The 17,270-nt window shown below is 34.4% G+C and overlaps 1 protein-coding gene across 4 annotated transcripts; it reads right to left on the reverse strand.

The window, feature by feature from the left end:
- Window positions 1-1,296: 1,296 nt before the first annotated feature.
- On the reverse strand, window positions 1,297-14,907 carry LOC124385994 (sushi, von Willebrand factor type A, EGF and pentraxin domain-containing protein 1-like). Of its 4 annotated transcripts, none has more exons than XM_046849564.1 (16): window positions 14,524-14,906; window positions 13,544-13,729; window positions 13,045-13,144; window positions 12,872-12,942; window positions 12,570-12,752; window positions 10,458-10,646; window positions 9,721-9,903; window positions 8,918-9,100; window positions 8,117-8,299; window positions 7,346-7,528; window positions 6,990-7,169; window positions 5,914-5,934; window positions 5,311-5,376; window positions 4,296-4,338; window positions 2,268-2,355; window positions 1,297-2,063 (listed from the first exon to the last, which is right to left on the reverse strand). In XM_046849564.1, the coding sequence occupies exons 1-16, from the start codon at window positions 14,585-14,587 to the stop codon at window positions 2,055-2,057; spliced, it is 1,932 nt and encodes a 643-aa protein (XP_046705520.1). In that variant the 5' UTR covers window positions 14,588-14,906; the 3' UTR covers window positions 1,297-2,054. The 4 variants fall into 4 exon arrangements, with proteins under 4 accessions (XP_046705520.1, XP_046705511.1, XP_046705539.1 ...); XM_046849555.1 differs by having other exon boundaries at window positions 13,544-13,732; window positions 14,524-14,905; XM_046849583.1 differs by lacking the exon at window positions 9,721-9,903 and having other exon boundaries at window positions 13,544-13,732; window positions 14,524-14,907.
- Window positions 14,908-17,270: the final 2,363 nt, after the last annotated feature.

Raw genomic sequence — 17,270 nt, forward strand, 5'->3', positions numbered from 1 at the left:
TAAATGTATATGTTCATCAATTTATTTCCTCCAAGTGCTCTTATTAAATGTGACTGACTCACCTCAAGACAGATTTTAGCTCTCAAATCTAAACACTTCCAATTGGTTTCTCATCCCCCGTCCATGGCTCCAGGATAGGCTCCAGATCGTTCATGACCCTGATCAGGATGAAGTGTTTTCTGAAGATGAATGAACGAAGGCGCTCATCACTTCCCATATATATCTTCATTGTTGTTTATCCGCTTAAGTGTCAGTAGCAGACATGTTCCCACAGAAAAGCAGAACTATTGCTTCCAAATGAACTCCAAATAGCAACAGCATTAGAGTATATCCACATAATATTCTGTAACTAAAGGGAAAGTGGAAAAATAATTATAACCAAATGTTTATGCATTTAGTTGCTAGACAAATAGCAATTTCCACTTTCATGAATCCACAGTGCTTCTGAACATTTCACATTGTAACAAAACTGGAACTAGAATGCAAGACTACTTTACAAAAATGATGCTCTATACCAGTGCAAGGTGCCTTAATAACATTTTACAAACAAATAATAAACACGTGTGCTAGGAATAGATTCTTTTCTAAAAACAACTAAATGGGCTGCAGTATGAATCAGTGTTAAAGAGGTTTTTCACTATTATAATAATACAATATATTTAACCACATGGTGCACCATGAAGTGTTAAAGGCCCTTTCATTTTTAGCTAACTATTTCTAATTTCTTTCTTTATTTGTAAGCTTATTTATCATGTAACTAGGGTCAATTTATTGCATTAAGTTGACTTCTGTCTTGGCAGTCCTAGATAAGATTTAAAAACACAATAAGTAGATCCGACAGTAGATCTTTTTTCTCCCAACTGTTTTACTTTTTTTTTTACATTTATTCTCATTTGTTTCCAGTTCCAGAATGGAACTTAGGGCTAAACATATATAACTGCTTATGTCTCTAAAACATCACATAGCCCTCCCTTTAAACTCCCACAGAGGTTTTCATCTCTGAGACGATGTGTAGCAGGGGAATAATGGACTCCTGTGAGTATGAACAAATGAGAACATTTAAGCTCAGTTAACAGACACTTTCTATGTTTTTTTCCTGAAAGTGTGAAAGACAGACGAGAGAACTCCCACTGTGTATAACTGGAACAAATTAGATAATTTAATTACAATTTGCAATATCATGTAACCTGACTTTAGCATTAAACTGAACAATGTAAGGATTTGTACATCACAATGTCAGAATCTTATCCCAATACAGTAAAGAAAAAAAGGATCATGCTAAAATTGCAACATAAAAAAGGTTTGGCTAAATAATTTTATTAAAAAATATATTTACAAGACATGACCATCAAAGTAGTTACAAAATCCATTAGCCACAGTGCATTTTTAAAGTGCTTATAAGGCATTGTATTAAATCTTTTGCTCTGACGTCTCTACTCTTACAGACTTAAAGTGTATTCTAGACTAAAAAAAACAGCATCTGAATGAGTTTTGCTTCTGACTTTCCTTGATATATGATTAATTTGGAAGCTTGACCAAGTTTATTGTTGTCTAGCCATCAATAATCACTGGCCTCCTCACAAAGCAGGCCTTTATTTCAGTGCAATTCAGTTTCTACATGAGGGACTAAATAAAAGATGTTCTGTGTCCATGTTTCAAGTGATTCACTTGTGAACAGGAGCACAGTGTGACATTAATTTTGACCTGTCTTAGGCTTGTAGTCTGGTCTGATACAAGAGAAAATAGAACCCTCTGAGTTCCCATTTCAGTTCTGAAGGAGTGTGCAAGGAGCTCCCAGCACTTAAATAGAATTTCAGAAAGAAATGTGTCACTGAACTCAAAGTTAGTTCAGTCTAAAAAAAATGTCTGATATTAAATACAGGGAATTCCCAGGAGACAGATTCAGAACTGCAGCGTTCAGAAAAGGAAACAAAAATCAAACTTATACATAATATTATGTGCAAATAAAATATTTTGGTCTTCTTCATGAGGTAATACTGTACTCCTGAACAATTCAAAGATCAGAAGCAAATTTGCAGACAGGAACAGTGCGATTACGGGCCCTGTGTTTGGGAGAAAGTAGAAAAGACAGTCATATTACTAAAGCATAAAAAATTTCACCAGAGAACTAGAGAATTATACTAATAACATTAATTGAACTACTACAGGAGCCTAATTAGCTATGGCAAAACTCTAAACTAAAGAAAATGTCAGAAAAAGAAAGGTGAAACTTGAGCTTCAGTAAGGTTGAAGATCTTAGTAGGTACCTTATACCGGAACTGGGGAGAAGTAGAGTAACTGTTTTCTTGCATCAATCCTTCTTTCATCCTCTTTTCTTCCCTGGTGTCATATGATCTATGCAGCATCACCAAATAATGTGATATAATCAACATTATCCACGTGCCTTGTTTCAGTATTTTGTATAAACCAACTTACAGCCTCCTGCTTTACATTAGTATAGGGCTAAATATGATTTAAGCAGTTAGACAAAGCAATGTTAATTTCGCAACACTGTCAGCACCATATAACACGCTCAATGTGTGTTACGTAATGCCTGTAAATTGTGGTCTTGCCCATTTCCTCTGGGTATTAGTCAGCCAGGTGTCATCATTGTGCATCAGAATGACTTAATCAATTACTAATGCCTAAATCTATGATGAGTCTTTTTCCAAAAATGTGAAATTTGCAATAATAAATGACATTACTGTGAAGTACTGTGAGGTTAAAAAATTGTTTCTCTGTATAAACTGGATTCTTATTCATAATATATACCAATCAGCCATAGGATTAAAAACACAGTTCTGACCGTTTGAGGAAAGAACTTGACAAAACCTCTAAAGGTATGCTGTGGTAACTGTCAGCAAGATGTTAGCAACCCTTTTAAGTCTGGTAAGTTGCATGGCAGGGCCTCCAAAGATCAGACTTCTTTTTACCAGCACATTCCACAGATACTCAATTGGATTTAGAGCCGGGGAATTTGCAGGTCAAGTCAACACCTTGAACTTTTTGTCTTGTTTCTCAAACCTTTCATTTTTGTGTATGCCAAGAGAAGCCAATGTCATTAGATAATACCTTTCCATGAAGGGGTGTACTTTAATGCCAGGACCCAAGGTTTACCAGTATAACATTGCCCAGAGTATTACACTGCATCCACCAGCTTGAATTCTTCCCATAATGCATCCTAGTGCCATCTCTTCCCAGGGTAAGCAAAGCACACATATACCCGGTCATCCACATTATGTAAAATACTGGGCCACCTTCATCCTTTGCTCGATGATCCAGTTTAAAGCTCAATTTGCCACTGTAGGCACATTTGGCAATGTATGTACAGGTCGCATGGGCACTCTGACCAGTCTGTGACTATGTAGCCTCATACACACCTTTCTACTGTAGCCAGCATTGACTTTTTTAGCATCTGTCCCCATCTTGTCTTTTCCCTGGGTGGCTTTCCATGGACCACTTTTGGCAAGTACTAACCACTGTGTACCAGGAAAACCCCGAAAATGCTGTTTTGGAGATGTTCTGACCAAGTCATTTAGGATCACTTGTTATTTAGCCTCATGGGAAAGTCACTCAGATCCAAATACGTCCTACCCCTTAAAAGGGGCCAGTGAAACAAAATAACCAATAATAATTAGCTTCAGCTGTCAGTGTCTTTACTCCTATGGCTGATCATTGTATAGTGAATATTGTAAAAATAAATATTTTGGGCTGCCTTTCCTATCTGCCTGCTACAGTCACAATACAGTCGTCACCATTTCTGCTTGGTAGAAACATCTGGCTGATGTGATAAAATGTTCAACTGTTTTATGTGTTGTGAACAATGCTGGTTATGCTGGTTAACCTATTTTATTAATTTATTTATTTATTACACTGTTGTAATAGTGTATTATAGAAACATTTATATTATGTTTCAAGAAAGCAAGGATACAGGATATACAGGAAACATATTTTTGTCATTGGAAAAACGGAGGGATTTGCTCACATCCTCGAAATCAGGAAAGACATAAATGCTGCAATACCATACTTTTGCCTGCCTTTTTTTGTTATTTACCACTAAATAGTTACACAGTAATCTAATAAACCCTAAATAAGAATACAAACACTATTTATAGCATGTATAATCTTGATCATCCTTACTCAAGTTTGCAAGATAAATTCTAAAGAAGATAATAGAAAAATTTGTAAGTTAGCTTAGAATAGTTTGAAGGTCAAGTAGCAGCATTTCACACATGCAGTGGGCTAATTAATTTAGCATGCGAGTTATAATAATAGCCATTATAAGTGACGCTTACCCTTTCTGTTTCTGGTGAAGCCAGATGCATACAAACACAAATACTGTGAAAATAAGTGACATATTAGTGGTTTGTCCAATATACAGTATTGATCTCCATTTGATAAACTAAATTAATTGTGTAAAATAAAACTTAGACACAACCTTAAATAATAGTATTTTCTCTCAACAGTGCATGCACAAACTTTATTGACACCTATTAGGAATGCTTTAAATAAATGCAAATGTCATTCTTCTTGTAATTTGCTGTTAGTTCTCAGGAGTTATGCATATAACCATGAGAAAATAAGCAACCAAAGAAAATAGACTGCTGTGCCCATAGTTATCTATATTTTATATAGCATTTAGAAATGTTTTTATGTTACAGTATTACAATAGTGCAAAGCATTTTAATAAAGTATTGCAACTTTACTTCAGGAAATTATTCTTCAAGATTAATGTTAATTAACAGACCATAAGTAAATAATCATATTTAAAATAATATATATGCTGTCAAGTTTGTTTATGTCACCCTGCATATTGTTTTGGTTCATGTCTTGTCTCCTCCCATGTCTTGTTGTTAATTGGCTCCCTATTGCATTATGATCCCTTTCACCTAATTGCAATTTGCAATTTGATTAATTTTGGTATTTGAGTTAATGTGTTTCTTTGTTTCTATGCAAGGCACCACTCAGTGTGGTCATACCTACAGTAATATCTATACATAAACTGTGTGATTATGTATAGATATTCCCTTAATATTTTTTAATTTGCCCTTTTGTGGTCTTTTTGGTTCTCGCCTTTCTCAGTTTATGATTTTTGTTTTACGATTCAGGTCTTTTTGCCAGAATTGCAGTACAATCTCTGAACTTCATTTGCACTTGAATCTGGTTCTCCAACATGGCACCAGTGTATGAAACTTAGTTCTATATATTGTTTTGCCTCTGTTTATTGAAACAGTGTTTACTACATTTTACTTTTTTCTCTCATACTTGCAGACTCTGACCAATTTACTGAAGATACATTAAAGAACTCACCAAGTGCAATGACTCCAAAAACAACAACAACGACTTTAAATATCCAAGTATCCTGAAAAAAGGTCCCTGAAAAAAGAAACATTACACAATAAGAGGAATAATAATAATAATAGTAATAAGATTAATAATAATAATAATAACAACATTAACAACAATAACAACAACAAAAATACTTATATTATTATTATTATTTTTGGTATTATTAGTAATAATGTAACTGGGGTTTTTTTTATCTAGGTGTGCTAAACATCTTTGAACATGGAACCTCTGGTGGCAGACCACTTAATTCTTTCGGTGAGCAAAAGTATTAGAACAGACAGACTTCAAGCTAATTTGTGTAAATAACAATGGAAATTTGTTAATATGATTCCTTGTAATAACTGCACGACTACATAGCTCTCTGTTACTGTCATCAACTACTGCTGTTTTCCTTAGTAGACCTATCTGATCTAAGTCACGGTGCAATGTTCTTTTGCGTAACACATCTACATGCAGAAAAGGAGAAAATGAAAGCTGTAATTCTGATCTATAGACTTACATTCACAGCCAGAATGTAAATGTTAAAGATTTAGCAGATGTAATTTTACATATACTATGATTTACCTCTTTTATCGTCCTCACTCTCTAGAGAAAAAATGCAATAACAAAAAAAAAATGCAATTAATTCAACAAATTATTACATTCAATAATTTTGTTGAAGTAAATGATTAGTTCCACAAGATATCCGACCTGCACGACTGCAAACGACTATTCTATAGGTCACTGAACACAAAGCAGTCTACAAAACATGGCTGCTCACCACAATTCCCAGTGTACCATGTGGCTTACAAACATAGGACTAGAAAACCCAAGTATCACTCATTCTTTTATGTTTACATTTACCAGTTTTAGGATTTCATGCACCTGGACTCAATTACACATTAACACATTCAAGTTCACATGCATTGCAAAATATACACCCAGTGTACTTGGCTACACCAAACTTTATATCTTTATGGTAGTTTAGGATTTCGGATTACAATAAAATGTATTTGCTCAAGCAACTTTGTTTGCACCTCACCCTAAATTTTCCTGTTTGTTAACATTGAACTTCTCACTTTGAATTTGCCTGTTTTTTTAATAATGAAGGAATCTAACATGCAAATGTCAGGAGTTCTGCAGCTCTGCAAAATATTACCCTTGTGAGCTGTTTTAGGTAATACTGTGAAACAGACTGGTCAAAATGGCTACTGATTTTAGCATTAGTTTATTTTATTATAAATTATATAATGTTGTCACTCAACCAATCTTCTCACACACAGCCCTGGGCAGCTCCTTCATTCTCTGGCGTTCATATTTGATTTGTAGTCAAATGTAGCCTCACAATTACAGATTTAACAAAAGAGTTTTTAATCTGTTCACCAATACAGTTATTTAGAAATTTTTATTTTTATTCTACTAAAATTAATAACATAAATAGTCAATAATAATAATAATAATAATAATTGACTAATAATAAATAAATAATAAAAACTAATAATAATTTTTCTTTGTTTGAAAAATCTAAGATAATTTAGCTGGTCTGTTTGTCTTTTAAAGTACATTTTGAAGTTAGTTGTTGACTAAAATTGAAAATTGAAAATGTAGCTATTTCGCACAATTATGAGTGAATGAAACATGATGAAACAAATCTGACTTACTTTCACATCTCAGCTCTTGTTTGTTCCATTTACCATTGTTACATGTGATGGAGTTAGAACCCTGAATCTTGCCAGTAGCACACTCCAGAGTGACTTCAGATCCATGAAGAAACATTTTATTCAGAGTAGGAGAGTTTTTTAACACAACTGGACCCTTCAGGACAGGTTCCGGACAATCGGCTGCTCAACAAAACAAAGCATTTTAAAGGTCAAGCACATTCTCTACTGCCTGTCAGTTACAGCCTGCTGAAGATAAGAAACTGGCTTCAAACTGCTACCTAGTTTCCAAGTTACTGTTTCCTTTCTTACACGTTTTTTTTTTCATAAATGAAGTGAACACAAAATTCACTTTTTACCTTTGCATTGTGGAAGTGAACTGTATTTCCCATCCTTCTGACAAACAACAAATTTGTTGCCTACAAGAGTGTATTCTGCCTCACAGCTGTATTCAATTTCATCTTTATATTCCAGGATTTCCTTGGTCAGATTACTGTGTTTGATCGAATGAGGAATTTCAGGAGGCTCCCCACAGTTAATCGCTATAAAACAAAACGCATACAATTACAGAAGAAAATGTTATTCTTAGTGTATAATAATAAAATTAATGCTGCTTTCCTGTTAATACTGCCTGTTCCTACACCAGACATATAACATACTATTAGATTAGGAACGAGCAGTGTAATATCATCTCTTTGCTACCACACCCACTGACTACTACTCACTGATTTTGTTTGTATATTTGTCTTCTTATAACAAGTGTAAAATGTGCAAATGAAAATGTGTCAGAAATGCTAAGTCTTCACTTCTTACACAAAGTCCTGGGAAGCCTTTCATTATGCGTTCTGACAGGCACTCAAGTGTTGCCTCACTTTTACAGATATAATAAGAGATTTTGCAGCCAAATAAGTTTATGAAGCTGAGCTCTAAGGTGATCATTGAAAATCTGCATCAATAAGGAAAAGAAGCATTAAATCATTAAAACTAACTCAGACTATACCCAGTAGGGGATGCAGTGCAAATGTGAACATTTCAGGAGGGCAAAGTCCACTAACTAGTTTCCTAGTTACTGTTTCTTTTCTTACACATTTTTTCATAATAACTAAAGTGAGAGAAAAATTTATTTTTACCTTTGCATTGTGGAAGTGAACTGTATTTCCCATCTTTCTGACAAACAACAAATTTGTTGCCTACAAGAGTGTATTCTGCCTCACAGCTGTATTCAATTTCATCTTTATATTCCAGGATTTCCTTGGTCAGATTACTGTGTTTGATCGAATGAGGAATTTCAGGAGGCTTCCCGCAGTTAATCGCTATAAAACAAAACGCATACGATTACAGAAGAAAATGTTATTCTTAGTGTATAATAATAACATTAATGCTGCTTTCCTGTTAATACTGCCTGTTCCTACACCAGACATATAACATACTATTAGATTAAAAACGAGCAGTGTAATATCATCTCTTTGCTACCATACCCACTGACTACTACTCACTGACTGGTTAGGCAAGCAGCAAAATGTTTGGATTGTAATCTTTTTATATTTGTCTTCTTCAAACAAGTGTAAAATGTGCAAATAAAAATGTGTTTGAAATGCTAAGTCTTCACTTCTTACACAAAGTCCTGGGCAACCTTTCATTATTCGTTCTGACAGGCACTCAAGTGTTGCCTCACTTTTACAGATATAATAAGAGATTTTGCAGCCAAATAAGTTTATGAAGCTGAGCTCTAAGGTGATCATTGAAAATCTGCATCAATAAGGAAAAGAAGCATTAAATCATTAAAACTAAGTCAGACTATACCCAGTAGGGGATGCAGTGCAAATGTGAACATTTCAGGAGGGCAAAGTCCACTAACTAGTTTCCTAGTTACTGTTTCTTTTCTTACACATTTTTTCATAATAACTAAAGTGAAAGAAAAATTATTTTACCTTTGCATTGTGGAAGTGAACTGTATTTCCCATCTTTCTGACAAACAACAAATTTGTTGCCTACAAGAGTGTATTCTGCCTCACAGCTGTATTCAATTTCATCTTTATATTCCAGGATTTCCTTGGTCAGATTACTGTGTTTGATCGAATGAGGAATTTCAGGAGGCTTCCCGCAGTTAATCGCTATAAAACAAAACGCATACGATTACAGAAGAAAATGTTATTCTTAGTGTATAATAATAACATTAATGCTGCTTTCCTGTTAATACTGCCTGTTCCTACACCAGACATATAACATACTATTAGATTAAAAACGAGCAGTGTAATATCATCTCTTTGCTACCATACCCACTGACTACTACTCACTGACTGGTTAGGCAAGCAGCAAAATGTTTGGATTGTAATCTTTTTATATTTGTCTTCTTCAAACAAGTGTAAAATGTGCAAATAAAAATGTGTTTGAAATGCTAAGTCTTCACTTCTTACACAAAGTCCTGGGCAACCTTTCATTATTCGTTCTGACAGGCACTCAAGTGTTGCCTCACTTTTACAGATATAATAAGAGATTTTGCAGCCAAATAAGTTTATGAAGCTGAGCTCTAAGGTGATCATTGAAAATCTGCATCAATAAGGAAAAGAAGCATTAAATCATTAAAACTAAGTCAGACTATACCCAGTAGGGGATGCAGTGCAAATGTGAACATTTCAGGAGGGCAAAGTCCACTAACTAGTTTCCTAGTTACTGTTTCTTTTCTTACACATTTTTTCATAATAACTAAAGTGAAAGAAAAATATATTTTCACCTTTGCATTGTGGAAGTGAACTGTATTTCCCATCTTTCTGACAAACAACAAATTTGTTGCCTACAAGAGTGTATTCTGCCTCACAGCTGTATTCAATTTCATCTTTATATTCCAGGTTTTCCTTGGTCAGATTACTGTGTTTGATCGAGTGAGGAATTTCAGGAGGCTTCCCGCAGTTAATCGCTATAAAACAACAACATGCATACAGTTATTTTTGGAAATTTCATTCTTAGTATACAGTATTAATAATAATACCATTAATAGTAAAAAGAAATAAATAAAATAATAATAACAATAACAATTGATCAAAACTGCATTCCTTTTAATAATGCCTGTTCCCACACCAGATATTCTATTAATAATTTATATCAACATTTTAAAATTATGTCTGATCTTAAAAATTATTTTATTTTATATATATATATATATATATATATATATATATATATATATATATATATATATATATATATATATATACATTTTTATTTTTATTTATTTATTTATTTTATTTTTTATTTATTTATTTTTTTGGTAGGGAGGGTGTTTGATAGAAACTTTAAAGTTTTATTAATTAATTAATTGAACTTCACTAATTAATTACATTTTAAAGTATATTTTGAAGTTTATAAATGTTATTGTGTAAGTTAGTTGTTGACACCATCACAAAATTGAAAGTGTAGCGATCTCACTGTATGAATTGATGAATGAAACATAATGCAAGAAATCTGACTTACCTTTACAGCTCAGCTCTTGTTTGTTCCATTCACCATTGTTACATGTGATGACGTCAGAGCCCTGATACTTCACATGGCCAGCAGCACACTCCAGAGTGACTTCAGATCCATGAGGAAACGCATTATTCAGAGTAGAATTTGTTTTTTTTAACACCATTGAACCCTTCAGGACAGGTTCAGCACAATCGGCTGCTCAACAAAACAAAGCATTTTAAAGGTCAAAAACATTCTCTACTGCCTGTCAGTTTCAGCCTGCTGAAGATAAGAAACTGGCAGTGCAATATCTCTTTGCCATCATACATTTATAGACTACAACTAATTAATTTCATATATTAATTTAGTATCCTGCTAATAACACAACATGTACATAGCATAATCATTGCACACTTCAAGTTGTCATAGCCGAGCAGAGCTTTTGTCATTGTCATTTAGACAAACAGCAAAAATTCTAATTGTAATCTTTGTATATTTCTCTTTTTAAAACAACTGTAAAATGTGCAAATAAAAATGTGGTAGAAATGCAAAACATTTACACAGCCCTCGGCAGCCCATCATTCTGTTTTCTGACTGGAACTCCAATGTGGTCTCACATTTACAGTTATAACAAGCTGAGCTCTAAGGTGTTCTGATCACTTTTTATAGAGGTTATTGTGTAAGTTATTTGTTGACACCAGTCACACCCTACATTATGTATTCTGACTGGCTTTCACTAATCTCAATTTTACAGATATAGAGGGTGTGTTTTTTTTTAGCTGACCAGCATGAATTTGCAGTGTTTAGCTGATCTACTAAACATAAACCTCATAAGAAATCATGATCATGAAAAATACACACTGTGGAAAAGAAACACTATTAAATAAATGCTATCACAGAATCACCAAAATTGAATTTAAGTAAATTAGATAAATATAATATAATATAATATAATATAATATATCAAATATCAACTAATTATTTTAGTAATCAAGTATTCAAAGAAATATTCCATCGATTAATCGAGTAATCTGATAAGAATTACTTTTTTTTTTTTTAAAGAGCAATACTAAAGAGAGAGAAAATAAGAGAGGACACTTAAAATAAATGAGTAATTTGTTTCCTTTAAGAATAATGTAAATTTTTATTGCTGAAATTGATTAATTGATATATTGCATCAAAATGCAAATACAGTGCATTCAAAAAAATCCTTCTGCGGTGGCCACGTAGGAAAATAATAATTTAATGAAACTCATAATTATTCTCATTCATTCATTTATTTATTTACTTATTTAATCTCGCACAGTATCACGACACGGTATTTAGTCTCCGGAAAAGAAGCTTGAAATTTTCCACGCACTAAATCCGTGTATTTATTACCAGATTTAAATACTTGCTCCACTACCTTCTCTATGTGGCCACTGAGGGTCTTTTTGAATGCACTGTATATAAATAAAAATGGTAACTTAAAAAATGGTAAGTTGGTCATTCAAAAAACCTGTAACCGAATTGTACGAGGTTCTTTATGTTTTAGTTTAAAATGAACCCAAACTTTTTTCTACCATTTTCTTTAGTCTGAATCTTATTCTTGCCCCTCGCTATGTTCTTCCCATTCCTCCATTTATTACTCTGCAGCGTATTCTGTGTTTACCTGTCCAGATCATTAAAGAGCTCAAAAGTTGGTGCATCATTAACAATAGTCTGTAGGAAACAAAATGCCCATGTGTAGTTAAATGGAAGAACGAAGCATTGAGGCAAATAATTTGCCTCGATGAATTTTTGTAATTGAATGACACAAGTTACTCGAGGAATCGTTACAGCCCTACTATATAAATATAAATATTTCAGGAATGCTGAGTAAAGGAGCCACTGTATCATTCCTGCATAAAGTATCTTCACCAAGAATCACAAACGATTGCGTATGTATCATGCATTTTTAATGCCATTATAGGAATGTTATGTTATATCAATGCAATGATATAGTAAATAAAGCAGGTTTTCACACTCTGCTAAAAAATCTACTTATTCTAAAATCAATGCTTCTACCTGATACAGAAAAGGAAACAGCACATTAACAATCCACTGCTCTGGCACATGTTTCTTGATAAGAATTAGAACAAGAACATAAATATATTTTACCTTTGCACTGTGGAAGTGAGCTGTATTTCCTATTTTCTTGACAAACAACAGAGCTGTTGCCTACAAGTGAGTATTTTTTCTCACAGCCATATTGAATGACATCATTATATTCAATTTTTGTTTTGTTCGGCTGACTGAGTATAGTAGAATGAGGAATAACAGGAAGGGTTCCACAGGTTACCACTATAAAACAATGACAAAAACACAGTTATGTTGGAAATTTCAGGCTTGGGTCTACAAAGTTGCTTCAGCATATGTAGTTAAATCTTTAATCATATACAGCTGTAGTTGCTTAAACTTACCCAAACACGCTGCACTTCCAGTCCAGCCATGTGAAAGACACTGTCTACGGCTGGAACCCTGAAAGTTATATCTGGAAAGAGTCCATTTTTGCTACTTAAAACCTTGTAGGTATGTTTTTCCTTCTTACAGAATTGAACATATATTAAGATAGTTAAGATGAGAAAACTCTTACCCAGGATCACAAAATGGTCTGATGTATGAACCAAACAATGTTCCACTTTTGATTTCATATTTCACATGCTGAACTTGTCGAGGATTTCCACAGTCTTTTTCTGATGAAAATAAAACAAAAATGAAAAGTGACATGAAAATGGACTAAATTTTCAAGGTAAATATGTGCAACCAAAAAACACAGCATAGTGTTAAACCATAATCGTGGTATCTGCCACAAGTTCTATATTTTTTCTACATGGATGCTATCACTCAGTAGAAGCAGTGCATTTTTTTTTTTGTTAATTAATAATTCTATTAGCATTTAGATAAACCAAACATTAGTAATGATTAGTAATGGAAGTTTCATTGAATTTTTGTTAATAACTGTATTTTTTTTTTTATTATTCATACTCAATACTGTTTACAACGATCATTGTAAACAGCAGTTGCCGACACCAGCACAAAATTAAAAAGGTTTCTCTCTTTCTATTTCAAATGAACACTGGAAGTTGATTTACTTTTACAGATCAGCTCCTCTTTGCTCCATTCTCCATTGAGACATCGGATAACATTAGAGCCTTTATCCACTTTATGGCCATTAGCACACTCCAGAGTGATTTCAGATCCATCAGGAAAATTATTTTGCAGAAGAGCAGAGTCTGATAACACCAACTCATTTGGCAGGTTAGGTTGCTGACATTCACCTGCTAAGTAAAACACAGCACACATTTAAGGTCAATCTGTCTTTCAGCTGAAAAACAAAAGCTGTATCCAACATTGGTTTACGCTGCAAACAAAAATTTTGTCAACCAAAAATGAGCAAATGGTTCTCGTTATTTTGTTTTTGTGTCTATTACAAAATCTGTCATCGAACCAAAGAAACCTTTGAAACCTTGAAATCTTGATGCCTAATTAGGGCCCAGTTGTCCCTTTTGGTGTCTATACAGCATGTGACAATACGGCAAGTTGCCAAAGGCGTTCTATTAATGGTCCTTAATGGTATCCAGTAGATATAACATACCTGTAATAGTTCTGGAAACTCACACAGACTTCAGAAACTAGAGTTTCTTCCAAAACCAATACAACTTCTACGAGGGGGATTTTGCCAGAAGGGCAAACTGGAAAGTTACTGGGGTAGATTAGAAAGCGGCAGTGTTGGATCATCTCCTTGGCGACACTGAATACATTTATTTAGCTTGGCTCATTTACTTCTCCCAGCCAATATTTTCTTAGTTAGCTATTAGCTACTGAGTAACAATCTCTGGAGGAAAATCAAGGTGTGGATAGACCTGACCATGTCCTTTTATATGGAAGGGATTCTCAAGCACTATACACTATAAACATATATTAAACATTATATATATATATATATATATATATATATATATATATATATATATATTCAAATGTTTAAGGTACAATCTTAAAACATTATTTTGTTTTAATAAACCAAATATCCCTATTGAATAAGTAAAAAAACAGTAAACAGTGAACTTACCGGCGTTTCCCCGTGGTGAAACAACGAGTAACAAGAACAGCAGCGTCCACGAGCTCATCTCCATTTTCACCCAATTTACAATTAGAAACTCAGTTAAATAATAATTTAATATTTTCGTAATGTTTAGCTCTGAATCAGGTTACCAAAAGTTCGCCCAAAGGTTTGCCCAGGATTGTGTCTCTACAACAGACTGCCGTTTGTTCCCCTCCTGCCCCGTGTAAGTGAACGGAGCTTCCGCGGTAATCCGCTCAGACTGCAGACAAGCTCTTAAGTCTTTTCTGCCTTAACATTGCCAGTTTGTTAAGCTTTTTCGCGCACACACCATCACACACACACACACACCCCTGCGTTATCAGACAGTCTGGAATCGTAGATGTTTCGTACCAAGTACAGATCTCATTATGGGTGGGACTCGGAGCTCGAGCCACGCCTTAAGACGTAGTGCACGAGCCCGGGTGGGCATCTCATCATTTCACACGGTATTTCTTACACTGCTAAACTCGTTTATTTGGAAATTCAATGGTAAACATTGGACTCTTTGGTACTGCTAAGTCTCAATTTCCTTTCATTTTTCAAAGCAGCTTTACAGCAATCCAAATACTGTACAGAAGTACAAAACAGATCGTGGCAACTCCCAAACAAGACATGAGGAAGCACCCTAAAATAAGAAAACCGGTCAGAATAACCTTTCATATTCAAAACATTGTGATCAAGCAGTACTGGAAGTTGTCTTGGAACGAATTATGATCGCCGCAGCATGTCTTGGGTCTACAGTGTGAGATTTTGCACTGAAGCAAATGTGAGATGGTCCATGGTTTTAGTGCACCTGTGGGAGGTCTCTGTTCAAACTGGAAACATGAATAGGTTTTTGTCTCGCTCTTGGGTTACTTCCAGAAATGTCGGTGTGAAAGGCAGCACAGGAATTCTAGCTATTGTTATTATGCTTGTTTACTTGTTTTGTCATTGATCTATTGGAGTTTGCTTGTTTTGTCCGCCAGGGAGAAAAGGGATCGAGCAAAAACTCTCTAAAAACAAGTAAAAAGTGCATGTAGGCCAGGAAATTAGACAAAAGATTAAGGGATGTGCTGATCCAGCTTTTCCTATATGTTGTTGATCCAAACTGATAAAGGATCCTGTACTGACATGCTAGCTGTAGTAAGCTGACTCTCATCGAGTTTAGTCTTTAGTTTGCAATCAAGATCTGTATTGTGTCTGCAAACACAACATACAGTCATAAAAATATCCATGCATCTGACTAAGAGTAAGATCAGAAAAAACTTTTCATGAGCATGGTATTAACCGATGGCCTCAGTAATGGATTGGTACTTTCATGTCGAAGATTTAATTTAGAGTTTTGCTTCTTTTATAAAATATACCAGTGATCTACTTGTCAAAATATAGTTGCTATAGCAGATGCTACAGATGATTAAAGAGCAATCTTGCTATCCAGCTGAGTGTGACCACTGAGTTAGAGTGAATCATACTCAGGGTGTTCCTCGTCTGGCTGTGGCTTCACTGAGTGTGATCATTTTTTCCAACCACACTAGTAACAGATACAAACAGGCCTGGAATAGTCTGGATACGGTCCGAAATTTTCTCTCTTGCTCTCACTATTTCCTAATTTTCTTTAAAACATCAAGCCATTTCAATCATCAATCATTTAAAGAGTTTAATAGTTAGTTTAAGAGTTCAAGAGTTAGTTTAAGAGTTAGTAAAAGACTAGTGGCTGTAAAGAATGTAAAGAAAATAAATACTGACTTTACTGTACCTTGTACTATTATGTGTTCTCATTGTTATTGATGCTGTTGTTTTTGTGATTAAATAATAATAATAAATAAAAGTATCAATAATAATAAATCACTCAGTCATTAGGTAAATAAATACATACATACATACATACATACATACATACATACTGTACATATATACACACATACAAGCTGTTTAATATACTATGTAACTAATAGTTGGGAGTTTCTGATGATGTGGTTTTAGTTGCTATAGTAACACCTAAGCACTGTAAATATAAAAGGGTGTTCCTCAAGATTCCTCTTTCCTAACACCACAATGATTTCATAGCACAATTAATGTAAGCTATTAGAAAAGCACTTCCTTTTGTTAGTTTTTTTGGTCTTCCACTGTTGCAGCAATCACCACTGTCTCATTTAGGTCTGTCTCATTTTGTGTAAACACGCCTCATTCCAAGGTACTGAAACAAGTATGACAAGCAGCAAAGGCAATTTAAGATTTAAAATTTTTCTTCTTACATGACTTTAAAGACAGACACAGTTTGGACAGATCTATTTTAAGAGCTTAAGTCATGTTTGCCATGTATGGTTTGACCTTATCATAAAAATTTGAGGACCCCACCCTATCCAGACTTCTCTGAAAGAGATAGATAGTGGGTCTTAGCTATGTTTCAAGTACATTGTGCTGTCAGGGCTTAAAAATCCAACACCCCTCTTCTTCTTCTACTTCTTTTACTTTTGGCTGTTAGGGGTCACACAGCAGATCATGCGTCTCTATACTACCCTGTCCTCTACATCTGCCTCTTTCAAACCAGCTACCTGCATGTCTTCCCTCACCACATCCAAAAGCCTCTTCCTTGCACTTCCTCTTTTCCTCCTTCCTGGCAGCTTCATTCTAAGCATTCCTTTTCCTATAAATCCCATGTCCCTCCTCTGCAGATGTCTAAAGCATCTCAATCACACCTCTCTCACCTTGTCTCCTAAACATCCTGCATGTGT

The sequence above is a fragment of the Silurus meridionalis genome, chromosome 1 (genome assembly GCF_014805685.1).
Source record: "Silurus meridionalis isolate SWU-2019-XX chromosome 1, ASM1480568v1, whole genome shotgun sequence".
Taxonomy (NCBI): Eukaryota; Metazoa; Chordata; class Actinopteri; order Siluriformes; family Siluridae; genus Silurus; species Silurus meridionalis.

Excerpts from the sequence above, each read along its gene's own strand:
- LOC124385994 (XM_046849555.1), bottom strand. The coding sequence starts at position 14,587 with ATGGAGATGAGCTCGTGGACGCTGCTGTTCTTGTTACTCGTTGTTTCA. Across the intron at positions 12,943-13,044 it reads AGACCATTTTGTGATCCTGG|ATATAACTTTCAGGGTTCCA; the intron begins GTAAGAGTTTTC and ends GACTCTTTCCAG. Across the intron at positions 8,300-8,917 it reads TTCACTTCCACAATGCAAAG|CGATTAACTGCGGGAAGCCT; the intron begins GTAAAATAATTT and ends TTTGTTTTATAG.